The sequence below is a fragment of the Epinephelus moara genome, chromosome 9 (genome assembly GCF_006386435.1).
Source record: "Epinephelus moara isolate mb chromosome 9, YSFRI_EMoa_1.0, whole genome shotgun sequence".
NCBI classification, from domain to species: domain Eukaryota; kingdom Metazoa; phylum Chordata; class Actinopteri; order Perciformes; family Serranidae; genus Epinephelus; species Epinephelus moara.
This window is the reverse complement of record NC_065514.1, coordinates 20,787,310-20,804,497: the sequence shown is the minus strand read 5'-3', so window position 1 is coordinate 20,804,497 and position 17,188 is coordinate 20,787,310. Positions and strand designations below refer to the sequence as shown.

At 43.0% G+C, this 17,188-nt stretch overlaps 1 protein-coding gene across 3 annotated transcripts in view; it reads left to right on the top strand.

Moving 5' to 3' along the window:
• The window catches only part of unc5cb (unc-5 netrin receptor Cb), a 146,048-nt gene that overhangs the window by 89,985 nt on the left and 38,875 nt on the right, over window positions 1-17,188 (top strand). For all 3 annotated transcript variants that reach the window (XM_050052914.1, XM_050052913.1, XM_050052915.1), the window contains exons 3-4: window positions 542-685; window positions 7,310-7,413. In XM_050052914.1, coding sequence (XP_049908871.1) covers window positions 542-685; window positions 7,310-7,413 — 248 coding nt within the window. The remainder of the gene's footprint in view (window positions 1-541; window positions 686-7,309; window positions 7,414-17,188) is intronic.

Here is a 17,188-nt window from a genome sequence, read left to right as displayed (position 1 = left end):
ATGCTCGATGTACACACGCTGTAGCAGCAGCAGCAAGCAGCAGCAGCAGCAGCAGCAGCGTAATCTGCTCTAGAGGGGCAGCTGTGGGTAGAGGCATTTGTTTTGGGGATGATTTGTTTGTTTGGGTCCTGGCACCCAGATGAGCAGTAATCAGAGGAGTTAGCAAACAGGATTGTGGTAGCCATGACGCCGAGAATCCTCCCCCACAGGGCCCGGACCCAAACAGCTCAGCGCTCTGGCTCTGGAATCGGGGCCAGGACTGGTACACACGCGCACACATACACACACATAAATATCCAGTGTCAAAGCATGTGATATGGCTGATGTAAATTGTACTGATTGGTTTGATGGGCTCCTGACATCAGCACGAGTCTCCCAGGTGATGGTATACAACGTTTGTGCACTGTGTGACGATAGTGTATTTGATATGATATGATTTCATTGTCGTTTGTTCTGGTTCCACATTTTGCTCCCTGCTGAGATGTGCTAATACTCTCTCTATATCTCCCTCCCTTTCAACCCGTTCTGTCTTTCCGCACAGGCCTGGTAGTGAGAGAGGCCAGCATAGAGATCACCCGGCAGCAGGTGGAGGAGCTGTTTGGGCCGGAGGACTTCTGGTGTCAGTGTGTGGCCTGGAGCTCTGCAGGGACCACCAAGAGCCGCAAAGCCCACGTCCGCATCGCCTGTGAGTATTCTCCCCTCCCTTCATTCTGCTCTTCAGCCCATTATTCAGTCTTTATCTTCTCTCTCATCTTTGCTTTCCTCTCCAAACAAAATCTCTCGACTGCCAAGGAAATGCGCGTCACAGACTGACTTGTGTATCACGACAGATTTACAGATTCTGGAGATAGAAGCAGTGGAAAAAAAAGGTTTTACTAACATGGGACTCAAGTGTCCCTTTGAACTTGAGTTGGTAAAAAGCCGGCAGAATCTGAATCAGTTTCCTTATGTACAGTATAAACCTGGAGAAACAGGAAGAGAGGAGAGGAAGGGGAGAGCTGCAGCACTGTATACACAGTAGAAAGGCTACGGCGCATGTTTATACCAGAGTTCCCTTTTTTTTTTTTTTTTCCTGTAGGTGGTCCTCATTTGTTCTGTGCCTGTGTGTTTGTCCTCCTACTGAAATGCATAACACAATTGTTTCCAAGTAATGAGAAACATTCTGTTGCCTCTAAAGTTTGGGCTCATTTTTAACTGTTCTCCCAAAGGATCTGCCAATCAAAATCTGAAAAGTAATGAAACCCCCGGAGGACGCGCTGAGGAAAGCAGAGTTGTAAGAGTAGTTAAAGCTGTGACATCAAGGCAGCGCTTCTGCAACACAACACACATTACATAACACAACTGCTTACACATTGTTGTCAAAATTCCACCTGGAGGGACTTCTTTCATAGTATCAGCTAGATCATCACACTTCCAACTCCCGTCGAAGTCATTTCAAGGCATCCTGACTGACACGTCCTGTTTTGACTTGTGGCAAACAGACAAAAAAAAGCAACACCCACTCAGAGTGTGTATTGTAGTCTGCATCAAATGTATTGTTATCACTGCTGGATGGGGCTTGATAGGGATATCACTTGAGCATAATGTTTGGCTGGCAACTCGGTGCCACCGTCAGAATGATTTCATTTTCACTTTACAGTACAGCGGAGGAGCACAGTACGGAGTCAATATCCATGGTTTTCGCTTGATCTACTCCATTTAGGGGCAGTTAGCAATCATATACCTGTCCCTCTCAATTTTTATCTCACCTAATTCTCATTTTCTCCCCTGCATTGTTGTGTTGCTGCCTCTCTGACTCTCTCTCTTACTGTTCCCCCCTGTTTCTGTACAGTGTCTCTTTGAATTCAGTGTATCCCGTCTTTTTCAAACACCAGTAGCTCTTCTCATTACTGCCACTGTTATACTAGCCTGGTGAATCAGAATCATGCCTCTCAGTCTCCCGCCGAGCCCACTCCCGCTGCTCCACCTCCTATAATCACCCATGATGAGCAGCCTTCCAGCACTAACCTATCCCTCAAATCACAATGGACCCCTCTTCCCCTCCCATTAGCTTCTGCTGAATGGATTAGCTCCTCCACTGTGCTCTCTCTTCAGGCAGGCTTTCTTGTCAGAGCCAGGCTCTATCCTGTTAGGCTAATGGAAACTGGGCTTGTTTTCCTCTCCTCTCCCATCATCTAAACATATACAGTTTAATCAGACGGTGAGTCAGAGCCAGGGCTGGCGAGTTAAGAGGCTGTTGTATTGAAGAACTGGCTTTCAGACTTGCAAAAAAGGCTGGTCTGGCTAAAAGTATTGTCGGAGTTTCTGTGTGTCTGTTGGAGGGAGAGAGAATTTGTAAATTTCCCGTGATTGCCTTTTCTTCTTGTGACCTCCACAAAACCATTTTGATTGGCCTCCATAGTTGGGGAGCAGTGATTGCTTGCCAAAGAGAGGCAATAAAAGCATGTGCACAGAAGCAAATGAAATAAATGAATCAAATCAACTGAAATGCCTTTCAAAAGATTGTTGGAGGGTAATGTTTACTGAGAAAGCTGGAAATTGATTTTCTTGTTTGTTTGTGGCCTTATAATTTTACGAGTACAACATAATAACAAACCTCAACTAGTGACTTTAATAATGATTAAAACTTAAACTTGGTAAACCTTCATGGTCGCTCCTAATCTAGCTTTGCATCAGTAATGATTTACTAAGCAAGGGAGTTTCAAAAGTGTAAAGCTGGTGTAATTCAGCATGACAAGTAGCCCAACATATCCACTTTAAAGGTAATGGTTGTCATATGTGTGTCCTTCTGAGGGTGAGTGAGGCTGTTTGTTTGAGGGTGTTTGTCTGCCAAGGAGGGAATGGTGTGACTCCCACAGGAATGTCGACTCAGCTGGTCCCACACCCTTCAGTGTCCCACAGTACCGTTCAGGGCTACGAGACATGAGCAAAGGAGAGACTCCAGAGGGGAAGCATAAACCAACATCCAATAAAATATACAATGCAAAATAATCCCCTGCATGCCACTTACTGTGCTTCATCAAGAGTGATGCCAAAGGTTTGCAAATCATGATGAAAATAACAATACAAGCACCGGGTGTTTAATTTTAGTTTAACAAGCTGTAGCTGATCTGCTACAAGAAGTATGAGTAATAAAAACATGAATATTTCACATTAACTCACAGACACTGGCTGATGCTGTTAATACTAATAGTGTAATGAGGGCGATTCTGTGAATTTTTATGTTCTGTACAATAATGTGTTCACTTGATGGTAGTTGTGGCAGTAATTCTCTTGACTGACACTAAAAGAATAAACAAGCATTGTATTTCGTGATCCTCTGCATGGGTGTAAACATTTTTGATCCTGTTGTTTGGGTTTAAGAAGGTAATGTGGCTCTAAAGTCAGGCTAAGTCCGCACGCAAACAGACCTTTTGTAAAACTCTGTCCAGAATGAAGATTTTGAGAAACTCAATTCATCCATCCATTTACAGCATGGATGTGTAGAAAGGGAAAAGAGAGGCATCAGAATGCACTACAGTACATCGTGACCAGATGATAACCCTAAATTTGCGAAACTCAAAATATCAAAATATTCCTGTCTCTCTATTTTATGGTGTGACAACACCTTAGTTAACTTTTGGTTAAGTTTAGGCACAAAAGCTCTTGTTTAGGGCATAGTAAAGCTAAAAGTTTGGGTTACAATTAAGTGGCAACCTTAGGGGCTAAAATATGAAACCAGTGCCCAAGTGCCAAAAAGTGCAGTTCCTTGAATGGCCACTTGGAGCTGGCTGCAGAAGTGATCCCCTATCCCCATAGATCCCCATGTTAAAATGCCCAAATTTACAGCAGAAATAAACACATTTATAGCCTGGTAGCCTGGGGTGTGGCTGACAGGCTGTCTGTTAGGCGTTGCTACAGTCCATGAGTCGGATCATCCCCTTGCTCCTCCACAACTCCAACCTCATGTCCAAATACAGTCACATCTGGCTACAAAAACCCAAGATGGTGGTAACCAAAATGCTGAAGTCGAGGCTTCAAAACGACAGTCCACAAACCATTGGGTGATGTAATGGTAGCTACATGCATTGATTTATACAGTCTATGGTTAAAATGATCATGGACATGGAACATGAAATCTCACGGGTGTTTCTGCAAATCTGAGGTAACCATCTACAACCTCGGTGCTCCAAGTAGCCTTCCAGTGATACATTTTTTGTGGCTTCCAGATAAGTTCAAAAGTAGCCGCCCACAGACGCCATAACGGGAGATATGTTGAACTCACTGTCTTTGGTTTAGTTTACTCAGTTTGATGATCCAGGGTGCTTCGGTCGGCTTCAGAGTTGACTGATTTGCAGCATGTATTGATACTTGCAAGATGACGCTATGAACTGATTGTTGTGACTGTTGCCTTTAAAAAAATTTAAAACAAAAATCCCCAAACAAACATTCCCCAAAGAAACAGACCTTTACAAAAAGTTCAAATCAATGGGGTATTCAACGACTTAAGAATATCCAAACACACAGACTTTAAAGACTTTAACCCAGTGGCGTCTTCCACGCTCCACACTCACTAAGCACACCTGCCCTTAATTAAAGGTTACTGAGATGCCAGGTCAGGTGGCACATTAGAGTGACTCAAAAAATAATAGGAAACTAAGACTTGCTAGAAATGGTTCTAGCAACATTTTTGGCAGAATTCTGATTGGCCTACACTTTCTTTTTCTTTGCGTGACCTTAGGGTTAACATTATATCAACAGTTGTATTGAAAATGCTACGATCTTTTTGAGAACAAAGGAAGGAAAAACAAATAAATAAATAGCCACGTACGTGTGGACTAACTTCAAAGTCTTACTTCTTCTCATGATAAACACACAATCTTTTAATCTAAGCTGCCAAACATCATGCTGCACTACTACATAGTGAGCAGCCAGGCCGGTGAAGACTTGCATACTCTCCAAGAACTTTATAAGGACAAATCAAATTTAATTTACTGGATTTGTCTATATATAGTACTCAACTGTATATCATGATTGGTGTCACAGTGTAGAAGAAGGTGTGCCTGATTCTCCTCCTCACCTGTCAGACTGTGACTACATCTTCTTTTATCTTTTGGAGGCAGTTTGAACTAAGATCCATCTCCACACTGTAGTTCTGACATCAGAGCAACAGGAGAATGACTCTTACAACTTCAATCGACAGTACCCCTTTGAGACATAGTTTGAAACCACCTTTCCTTTCCTTTCCTTTCCATCTAAAGAAAAACAAACTGTTTGTCCTTGGATCAAATTCCGTGAAGCTATGTCCCAGAATATGCCCCCTCCAGTCATTCTCTCTTTTAATTTCATACCAGAGTTTTATAGGAATTGCTTTCAATTCAACACCCCGCTTTCAGCTTTTATAATACATTGAAATCTGTGGCGTTATGGCATATTCCCCCGAAGACACGCGTTCTCACAGGTTGAATTGGGACAAGGGATCTCATTGAATTTGTTATTTTAAGGTTCATTTTTCAAAATAAAAAATGAACCTTAAAATGACTATAGGTATTCTTTGGGGCCTGCGGGGGTTGCCTGATCATGTATTCTGTAATAAGAACATGATCTAGTTTCTCCTGCAGGGGATGTGGAACGGTTAGCTGAACAGGGAAATGTCTCTATTTAAGTATAATGTCTCCTCATGTAATCGCTACTGAACAAAAAGAAAGCAAGTGATGAAATCAGTAAATTGAGCCTCTGTCTTGATCAGGTTTAAGAGATGTATCTTTTTAATGCATGTAATGACGCCTACGAGAGACTTTGGCGAGAAGGATCTGTCCTTACTATATTCATTCATACACACACTCCCATCTTCCCAGACATTGGAGAAGTTATTTACTATGATAGATGTGGGTACTGCAGCCTATTACATTTCTACAACCATTGTACCCAAGAGTATTAGACTTATTGTGTGCAGTCTGCTTCGACTTCTGAAGCACAAATTCTGCCATACAATCTGTGTCACTGCACGCCTCTGTGTGCTTTCAGTCCACAGTATACTCACATCCAAAACTTGAATTCGAAACCAATGTGCTATTGCAGAGCTATCTAATATAATAAATCTCTTCTTTTATGTTAGCACGCTATGTCAATAGCAGTCTATTACTGTATTAATAGTGTTCTGTGAGGAAGAATTGCCATATCCTTTCCACAGATTGAATCGCTGAACCGGGGTCATTTCTGGGTTTGTTTCCATGGACACAGTTAGGTGTAGGTAACTGAAGAAATGTATCAGAAACTTAGCGAATTGGAAGTAAACAGACTCCCAACACGTATTGTGCTGTTGCAGACTGTCTGTGGTTTTGTTAGAGCCCTATCACACACAGTCTTTCAACATGTCTTGCTTAGTTCAACCCGTAAAGGTCTGGCTTGACTTCATGGCTCACTATAACCTCTCAGCTTGCAGTTTCAGTACAGCACAGATGTAATTTTCAACTTGGTTTGTCTCCCACTTCAGTCACGCTTGCCTTCATTAGCAGGGCTGGCTTGGCTTAATGGTGGCATAGTTGCAGAGGTCAGTTCATGTCAGATTCTGTATGTAGAAGTCGTATAGGAAAAAAACATGTTATTTTAGAGCCTGCTGTGGTGGATGTGGTTACTGCTTTAGATTCAATGTGTCTGTAAAAATCCTGAGGAGTATGTTTGCCAGGAATATTGTGAAGGCTGTGGAAATGGTATCAGTGGAGTTTGGAGGTTTGATTGTAGATTTGATGCTTCAGTAACTCTAAAGTTCCCAAGCAGTACTTTGACTCCCCATTAAGTCTTCGACTCTCTCCCCTCTCTGCCCTCCCTTTTCCTCTGTTGTGTATGATGCTCGTTGCTCCTGTCTCAATCTGTGCAGCAGGTTATGATATATGTCTAATGGGCTTTGGGTTCCAGTGTAGCATGACACCTTCAGTAATCCTGCCCTGTCAGCTCCACTATCCCTGCCCTGCACTACTCCATCAGGGCTCGCACAGCACAAAAATATTGGTTTTTCATTGGAGGGCGAGTGATCCCCTTCTCCCTATCTTTCTTCCATCTTCTTCAGCCAAGTTTATCTGTGTGCTGAAGGAGAGAGGGAGATAGAAAGAAAGGATAAATCTCAGTTACTGTTTCTAGCATTTAAATACAGTCTTGTGTGTTGCTTTTGCACAGTGGCAGTTATTATTGATGAGTTACCCTGCCTTTTCTTTTGATGATTTATTGTTAGCGCACCAATACTATATTATTGATCGACTCACGTTTAATTTAATATTAAACATAGCTCTCAAAGCACCTCTCACAATGTGATTCTGTCTGTTCATTCTAGACTTGAGGAAGACATTTGACCAGGAACCTCTTGGGAAGGAAGTGTCACTGGAACAGGAAGTGTTGCTCCAATGTCGCCCACCTGAAGGCATCCCAGCTGCTGAGGTAAGCTTCAAAAGACATTCACTGAGCCAGCACACTGAAGTTGTTTGTAGGGCTGTACCGACTAGTTCAAAGCTTCCAAGCTTCATTCATTACATTGACATTTGAATTCTAAATCAGCTTTCAGCTGCTGCTTTTTATTTATTTATTTATTGCCTGTCTATTCTGTTTAAACACAATATTTGTGCACAGATGCAGACAGGGTGAAAACAAGCCGCAAACCTCTGAGACTGAAAAATAAAGTTAACCTGGAGGTGCCGAAAACTGCAGTTCTTGCAATGGCCACTTGAGGCTGGCTCCAAAAGACAGTCAATCCCCATAGACCCCCATGTTAAAGTGCCCAACTTTACAGCAGGGGGCATGAGCAAGTAACAAAACGTGTAGCTCAGTGTGTGACGTAAACAGTGACGTGGGAGGGAAACCGCGGCTAGTCAGGCAGCGGTAGTCAAACGCCGATTCTCTCGTAAGCAGCCCCGTTCTTCACCGTACCCGTCATCTGACGGTTAATGGCCTCTTTGTTTGCGAGGACAAAGAGGGCGCGCAATTCTTTGTCTCCTCAGTTGCTCATCTTTACAGTGTCTGTCAGGTTTGCATTTCCCTCTTGCTACTAGCTACTCATTCCTGCTATCAGCTGTTTCCTGTTTATCCACCGCCAGTGGCTCACATGTGCGGTGTCATCAACAGCTCCTCCTGTTGCAGAAGGCCGCCTTGGTCTTTTTAAACTAAAAGGGTTCATCCAATATCATCCAATCTAAACGCACGCAGCTTGCCCGCAAAATGGCCCAACATTCGCGGAAAATCTGGCAGTGTAAAAGGGGCTTATGAGTCAGATCCATCCCTCACTCCTCCCCAGCTCCACCCTGTCATACAAATATGGTAACTTCTGGCTCCATCTCTATAGCTAATTTCCCCTTTTCTGACAACTGTACAGGGCTTGAATTTTAATACAACTCACCAGTTTACATTTTATTAATGCTTAAAATTACGCATAATTAGGGGCGCGCGGCTTTGAGCGACAGGCTGTCTGCAGATAGTTTTCTTGGCTTCTCAGTCAGACCCATCCCTCGCTCCTCCACGGCGTCGGCCTCTTGCCCCAAATATGGTCATTTCTGGCTCCAAAAAAACAAGGTGGCGACGGCCAAAATGCCGAACTCGAGGCTTCAAAACAGGAGTCCTCAAACTAATGGGTGATGTCACAGTAGCTATATCCATTGTTTTTACAGTCTGTGGTCTTATCTGCAAGGGCTCCAAAACGGGAGCCCAAAGTGGAAAGTAGACTTGTAGCATTACTCACAGGAGGTCATACTGGGAATGAGACTTACCAGCACGTGAACAAGACTGGGCCTGAGGTGGTAAGCAGGTTAGGTAGCCGTGGCTGGGCCTGAGGTGGTAAGCAGGTTAGGTAGCCGTGGTTTCCTCCCAGTTGGTGGTGTTTGTTGTAAAAATGCAAAACAGTGGTGATATTATTTGCTGTTGGCTAGTTAGTGGCAGGCTGTCCTGACTGAGATAGCCTGACAGGGTGGTGAAGCAGCCATCTAACTGCACCATAAATGACATTTATTCATAACAGAAAGATCATGAACTTTGAATGAGGATTTTGTTTTCATAAAATATGACAACAGAAAATCGAAGACTCAAACCTAGATAGAACTTTCACATGTTAAAAAAAAGATGTTTGGTACAGCCCTTTTGGTGAAGTTAAGTATAATTTTCATTTGTAAAGATAAGTCCTAATATGCAGTTACACTTGTTCACCCTAGAAACGCAGGCAGTTGTGATTATCCAGATTAAGCTCAGCCAAAAGTTCTCGCCTCAAATCCAATAAACTGGCTGCTCTGAAAAGAGCTTTATGTTTAGAGCTGCACTGTGTTTTTTTAGGGTTTCTGTTGAAATGTCGACATCATTTCTGGTGTGATTTTTTTAAAAAGATATATAATGGGTAGCTGAAATTTCCACATAATTGTATGTTTAGCATTTGTATTTATGAGAATAGATTATATTTTTGGTAATGACAGTCATTGGTTCTGTTCTTTTATGACATAAAAATGGTGAAAACTGTGTTGATAACAGAATTTGCCTCAGTTTTGAACTCTGCTCAATTCAGAAGTTGTAATGAAATAACACTGAATAAATCTGACACAGTCCAGCGCACAGATAAGGACATTTTTCCACCACTGCTTGGGCTATTTAAGCTATTTGGGTATTTCCTGAACATCGGCCAGTCGCTACAATTTGGTCAGAGGAGAGAAAATTGTAATTATATGCTGTGGGAAAAAAAAAGAATAAAACCAGTTGTGTCCCCGTGTTACCTTAGCTCAACCGCTATCGCCTCCCTGCTCTACTTCCTCCCTGCCCTACAGTAGAACACTGTTACAGCTGCATTTGAAAAGGCTCAGTTGAGATTGCAGGAACATAAATAGAGGATGAAAGGGCGGTTTGATGGGTGGGGGAGCTTTGGTGTGTTTTTTTTTTTTTTTTTTTTTAGTTGGGGGTGTTGGGACTGAACTCTGTAAAGGCTTGTGATTGACCTGGAAAAGCCGAGTTAAGTGAGTGGAACTGCACAGCATTTATCCCCACTGAAAGTGCTGACAGGCTAAATGGACGAAAGTTTGGGACTGGCAGTCCGCAGATTCTCCTTATACAATCCAGGCTTCAGTGTGATAGTGTTGCTTTAACAGCCATATAGTATTGGTGATTCTGCCGCCTGTCTGAGGTCTCGCTGTCAATCCTGGATTGGCTCAGTGCAGCGATTAAAGACTCAGCTGGAGTCCAATCGTGACACATCTATGCTTTCTGAGATATGGTTACTGTGGCAACCAAGATGTACAATGAAGAGTAAATAGGAGGCTTGTCAACATTAATAGCGTTTTCAGTCTGGGTAAAGAAGGTAGGCATTTGTGTTTAGTCAAGTAGAATCAGTTTTTTTTTTGTTTGTTTTGTTTTTTAAATGTGGTTACCCATCACCAAACAAGCCATCTGTTTTACAAACAAGAGGAAAATAATGTGCAGTTGAATTCTTCAAGAAAAACTTCAGTGTGAGGTCAAAATTTGGAATATGATTAGTGGCATTTGTTGCAATTTGCCTCGTCTAAAAGATAAAAACAAACAGATTGTTTAAAATCCTCCGTGCATGCTTCACTTTCTGTATTTCTGACTAAGAGCAGTGATTGTTTTCTCTGTTTACTTTCCCGTCTATGATCGAGTTGAATTTTGTGTGTGTACAGAGGCACTTTTTCAGCTTCTTTAATTACTCACACTTACCTCATGGCTACAAAAAAAAAAGACAACAGTTCCGTTCCACAAGTTGTTTATCCACTTTTTTCCTGAACTCAAACACAGCTGCCTCAGTGGGAAAAAGGACAAAACTGAATGCTGCTTTTTCATCTGTGTTTGTCAGGCCTTTTCTCACACAAGGCCGCCAGAGAAAAAGCCTCGGAAAAAGCAGATGGGCTAAGTCTGTGGTTACATATGAATCTGCAGAAATGTGCAGCAGCCGTTGTGAAGGGAAGATCTGTCATATTTCACCCACTCTAAGACAAAAAATAATATAGAGGGGATGAGAGAGGCTGAAGGCAGAGGGAGAAGAGCTGTTGAGGTTTGTCGGGGTTGGATCCAGTGGGTTGTTGTCAGGCCTCCAGTGGGCTGTCAGCTCGCTCTGTGGTTCCTTTACAGGCCTTTGCCTAGTGAGGGAGAGGCTGGCAGGATGGCAGGCTGTGGCTGAGCCATAAAACCCATGCTCTTACAGCACTTTTGTTAAATCATGTGGACTGTATGTGATGGACATTGTGTTATGTGGCAGTGTTCCAAAGCCATTCTGTCATGAAAAAGACAAGCAGGACACATAGTCACATCCCCGCATTTCCACATGGATGTTCACATGTCGGAGTACCAGCAAGGACATTAACACGTCTGCATGCACATGCACACATGATAACATGCTGCCAACAACCCAACTGAGCATTGAAAGTCTATTCATCTATTCTATAGAGTGAACAGTGCGATGGTGGCCAACCAGCTGGCAGAGAAAAAAGATTTACTGCTGATGAACTGGGAGAAGGACTTGGGCTTTGTACGTCCTCTTTTCAAACTAGAATGAAAAGAGCTTTATAATGACAATCTTTCATTTAGGTTCATACACATTATAATATATATACATTCCATTGTCACATTTTACTGTTAAAATAGTTTCCCAGTAGTTAAAGGAACTCTAAACAATATTCAGAGCATTACTGTAGCAGCAAACAACTTTTTGCTGTCTAAAGATGTAGTGAAGTTATGGTCTCTTCAGCAGAGATAAGTCACACCACCTGTGTGTGTGTTGTAACCTGAGCTTCTCTGTTCTTTGTTGTGGTTAACAGTCTTGCCACATGCTATTCCATGTGAGTCCTGTGTGTGTGTCCTACTGGCTAGCTAATGGCCGCCGCCCTGGACTGTGCTCATACGGCAGTCATCCTTGATATCATGATGGTGTTATTGCGGAGGCGTAGCACCCACCCTCTGTCAGCACTGTTGCCATTAGCCCTTTTTAGAGATCCCGCGATAGGGCTGCAGTGAAGACAATTCATTACGCCACCTTTTCCAAACAGCACAGGCATAATGCTGCACCAGTGTGTGATGTTAGATAGCAAGCCGGTGTTCCAGAGCAAAAGAGGCATGATGGGCGTGACATGTAACACAACAGTGCCTCTACTGTGACATGTGTGAATCACAGCACTTTCTAAACAATAACAATGGCATGACATGGCAATACAATAATTTACTTTGCTATATGGCGTCCTCTGCTTGGAGGGCAAGCAGTTCCCGGACCTCATTGTCTCCCCAGTTTGCTGTTATTTTCGGTTGCTGTTCTTCTTAATTGAGTTAGCTGCTAACTGCTACTTCCTGCTTTTAAAATCTCCCAGCACCACACTCATACCCTTATACCAGCTATCCCTTTTACACAGACATGGGCATTTTTACTACCTTTACTGCTGGCTTAAAGGAGAGACAACTTTGTCCCTCCATTCCACGATTGTACCTTTTATACAGAACGATAAGGCCATATTGGTGCGACATTCCCTCCTTGAACAGGCAATGTTAAAGGGGCCATTGTTTGTACTGTTTGCGCTGTTAGCACTGTTAGCTGCTAGCTTAGCCACCTCCATGTTGGGAGCCATGAACAGACAACCCCTGAATCACAGATACACTCTGAATATCCTACAGAGCTCCTATAAGTGGTTGCAAGCACTGACACTTTCTGACATTTTGAGGTTGTTCATATTTTTACTTCAGTTTTAATAAAGATATTTTGAGATCAACTATAATGTCAAATTTTTGCAGCTGTTGTAGACAATGAGTTAGCAAAATAACTCACCCCCCGCCCACACACACACACACGTACTCTCAGAGTTAAGAAGCCCACGTTCTGGAGAATCAAAGGAAGTCAATCACAATTAGGTTTGATCTCAGATTACAAAGTGGAACTGCGCTATTTGATGTTATCCAGTGTCAGTCTTGTGTTCCCTCTTTGTCTTCCCACTTTTCAGATGATTTACATTACAGGTTTTCACAGTGGTTTACCACAGTAATGATGTTCTGTGATTCTATTTAAGTGGTTTCAAGTCTTTGTTGGCTTTTTGCAGCTGCCTTTGCCCTGAAAACTAAACATTATGCTGAATAATCAGGACTACTCCTGCGATGATGCAGCAACTTTTCATAACAGAACATATGAAACAGTTCCGATCAAACATCTCAGAGGTTTTCAGACTTGGAGTTGAGTCTGAGGTAACCTGGCCCTTATTTTTGACAGGTTATCCACGCTAGATACAGTACATTGATATTCCTGTGTGCAGATAGTTCCTGAGATGTTGAATACACAGACACAGAGACACACACACACACACACACAAAGAAAACAAGCAGCCGGCATTTATTTTGGCTCTCCTTGCAACCATTACCAATGGAACTTTGGCCTCCGAGGACTGAAATACTGCGAGTGAGGTTTCTGAAATAGCACAAGGATTCAGTCATCTGGATGTCTTGTATGGTCTGAATACATTAGACACTCACCAGGCTCCCTAAAAGTCATTGTTACACGTTTCCATAGCCATGAATATTTGATATACACTTAATCAAGAGCAGAAGGAAAATATAACTGTTGCGACTATTCTAGGAAGGGAGGGAGAGGGAGTGATTTGGCAGGAAGGGCCTAGTTTCTGTGTTACGTGGGCTCGCTTGGAGAGTGCGGCCCATAGATAGAGTAATAAAGGTAAAGATGGAAATGGAAGACTTTTCCTCAGCTCAACACTGATCTTTCCCTTTGAATACCTCCATGAAGTGCTTTCATCAACATCTTAAGGACCTCTACAGGAGTAACAGTGGCCTCTTTTCATACTCAAGACCATGTGGCAGGCTCATAAAATTGACTTAAATCTCCTTTGAGAAAGAATGCAGCTTTATTGTTCCTTTCTTTTTTCCCTCTCCCATGCCCTCCATCTCCATCTCCACTTCAGAGCACTTGTCACAGCTCCGAGAGAAAGACAAGAGTTCAGAGGTGAGGCAGCGCCGTGAGCTGCTGAGCCTGTTTCCATGGAAGCAGGATTTTAATTCAGGCATCTCCTCAGTCAGCCGGGGTCCTGCCGTGTTATCATGGGTAACGAGTCATTGATGCTCTGCAGGGAAGAGGCCCCGCTGCCATGATTAAGTCCATTGGCTTTACTGAGAAGAAAGCCAGGAAACACAAAGATCTTTACTTCACACTCCCTCATCCAGAGAAGTGAGAAAACTAAGTCGGATAAATTTTGACAGCTGGGACAGCAGCCAGAGCCACATTCAAGGTTTCACGTGGAGTTCTGTGAATCCATAGGGACAGTGGATTTTGTTATTAAGCTCAAATTATGTTCTCTGACTTTTTGTTATTGACTAAATGCGCCGATAATGACTCTCATCATCAAGTGTTTTGTTAGAAAATCTAATCTGTCTCGAGTATCTCGACTGTGGCACTTTATGGAGATCCAGCATCCACCTTTTCCGCACATCAAACCATGTAAATGTAAGTGATTGCTGTTGATTTTAGGTCCAGTTCCACTTAATAGGCGAAGTGAAGGCGTAGCGCAGACAGCGGCTCGTCGGGTCACCTTGTCAAAAAATAGCTGAGTGCTTCCTCCCAGTCAAAATGGTGCATAGTGTAGTTATGAGAGGGGCCAGGGATGTCAAGAGTAACAACACTTCAGTGCCCAGTGAAACAGGAAGTGCGTTTTCATTAAGGTTACCCATGGGAGAGAAAGTGTCAGGAGGCCAGACCAAATCCCACTGGCAACCCACCTAAGATTGCCCTTCAGGCACTCACCTGTCAATCACGGCAGTTTCCCTGTGCAAAGGCTGTGATTTACTCTAATAGCCCAACATTTGTGAGCTCTGCTGTCCTCTGTAAGTCACTGCCCTTTCTACTGCTACCTCCGATGGGTCTGGCCTTCACAAACACTTACATGTACAAGTTTGGACCGGAGGGAGTTTTCTGTGCATATATTCCATCAGACCACCTGTGAGAAAGAAAAGAAAATATTATTCATTATAGGACAGAGACAAGAGGCACCGGTCGGGGCTCTAGAAAGATGCAAAGACTTGAAACCAAGAAACTACTACTTGTGCTATATGGGCTACAAAAGCAACTTGCGCTTTGAAATCCTCTTTGCCAATTTTCGTGTTTGAATCACTGGTTCACCTGCCATCACAGCTTTCTCCCAAGCCCTCGAGGTAAACACGGCTTCTTTGTTTACAGTTTTAAAAAAAATGATAAAATGCAACCAGGAATCATAGAGAAGGTGCATTGCTGGATGCCAGGTGGTATTTTCATTTAACGTAGGAATGAGATGAAATGAGAGAGTTCTGATTTAGGGGGTAAACTGTTTCTTTATCACTTTAAAATGATTTTTGAGCTGCTTGCACTGAAGTTGTGAATCAGTTCCAGCTATTTTATCCTTCCTCCTGAAGGTTGTATTGTATACTGAGAGAGTCCTGACCTCTATCAGTGCACAAAAACCCTCTCCCTTGGTGGAGTTATCAACTGAGCTTTTCTAAAGGCCAGAGGAGACTCGGGGAGGCCAAGGACTGCATGCACGGAGTGTATCACACAGTTCTCCAGCTTTCAAACTGCAGCCTTAGTAATGCTTCATACCAGTTTATTATTTGATATTTCACATAAAATAGCATGTGTGTGTGCCATGCCTCTCTGCAGCCAACTTGTACTTGTCCACCCACACTTGAATGTATCAAAAGATTTTGGCTTAAAAACAAAATGTACAGTATAATGGCAGAAATCCCAGAGTCACATCATCGACAAAATATAATCAAGCGTTTCTTGGACCAAGGATGAATTATATACCACATTTTAAATATTTTTTTATGCCTCCTTAACAAACAGACAAAAACAGAGTGCTGAAAACACAAACTCTCCACAACTTTATGTCACTCGCACTGTAGGCGGTGAGTGATTCTAGGAATCGTGTTTTAAGAGGCATTTGAAGTGTGCACGAGAAAATGGAGAGAGTTGTGTTGTGGCAGTGAAGTGCCTGAATGTCCTTGGAGCTAGTTTAAGAAATGACTGTTCTCCTTCAGCAGACTGTGGAGAGCTTTAGGCAGGACTGAGCTGGGAGAGGTCATTATTCCTGGCTCAGGTCTTAGTGATCCGTCTTCTGTGCGGACACCTGAACCACTCCAGCTCCACCTCTGTTACCTAACCTCACCCTCTCGCCTACGCACAACCCCCATCCCATGCCAGCTCCCCCACATACACCCTCACAAACACACACAGATAAAGATACAAGCAAGTAATACGGGCATACACACCCATACAAACATTTTTCCCATCACATCTCAAGATATCACACCTTGGTGCATCTCAGCTTCTTAATATTTATACATCTCACATTTCCATTCTTGTCATGCAGGCAGCTGCAGAGCATATGGCTTGTTGTCTCGTAGTGAATGATTGAATAATCAGTTTGTAACCTTTTGTGGCTCATTCTCCAGGTGTGTCATTCAAGCCTGCGGCGGATATATGCTGTGAAAAAAGGGGAATGAATAAATTACACTGGATAGATAGTTAGACTTCATGTGGAGAAGCAGGAGAGCTCATAATGACTTCTCTGTAGAGGAGTCTCGCACATTTCTGTGGAACATTTTTTTTTCTCCCCGTTCTTCCTTTTCACACCCCTCTCCACCCCCACACTCTGCTGTACGTTCTATTTCTGACACAACAGCGATGAGTAATGAATGGTTTTGCCTTGCACTGGTTCTTAACAAGTGAGTGGATTGTATACAATGTGTTCTGTATATTGGGCTAATTAGTGTTGTGCTGGCACACCCCAGCAGAGCACAGAAACATCCCACTGGATGGTTACAGCCTGGTCTACAGCCAGTTATGTTTGTTAGTGGGAGAAGAAGTGACAGTGGAGGGACATTGAAGCTGTGTCCTAGTTCCAGGGTGTTCATACTCCCAACTCATCAAACACTGATGCTTGGTCGTTGGCTCTCAGCATCTGATATCAACACACCCAGGCACTGTATGAGACATACCAGGCTCTGCCATTATGTGACGCTCTGAGCAAGTGACGTGGTATAAAGAGCGAGAAAGTCCTGATAGGGTGGAAGAGAGAGAGGTGGCGGATGGTTCAAACAAACACAGGACTTTCACCCAGGAGACGACTGTTTCTTTTTTGTGTGAAACCAAAAGTCAGTCAAGTTATTCATGTCACATACATCATGTTACCTTAGTAACAAACCATAATCCTTTTTCTGA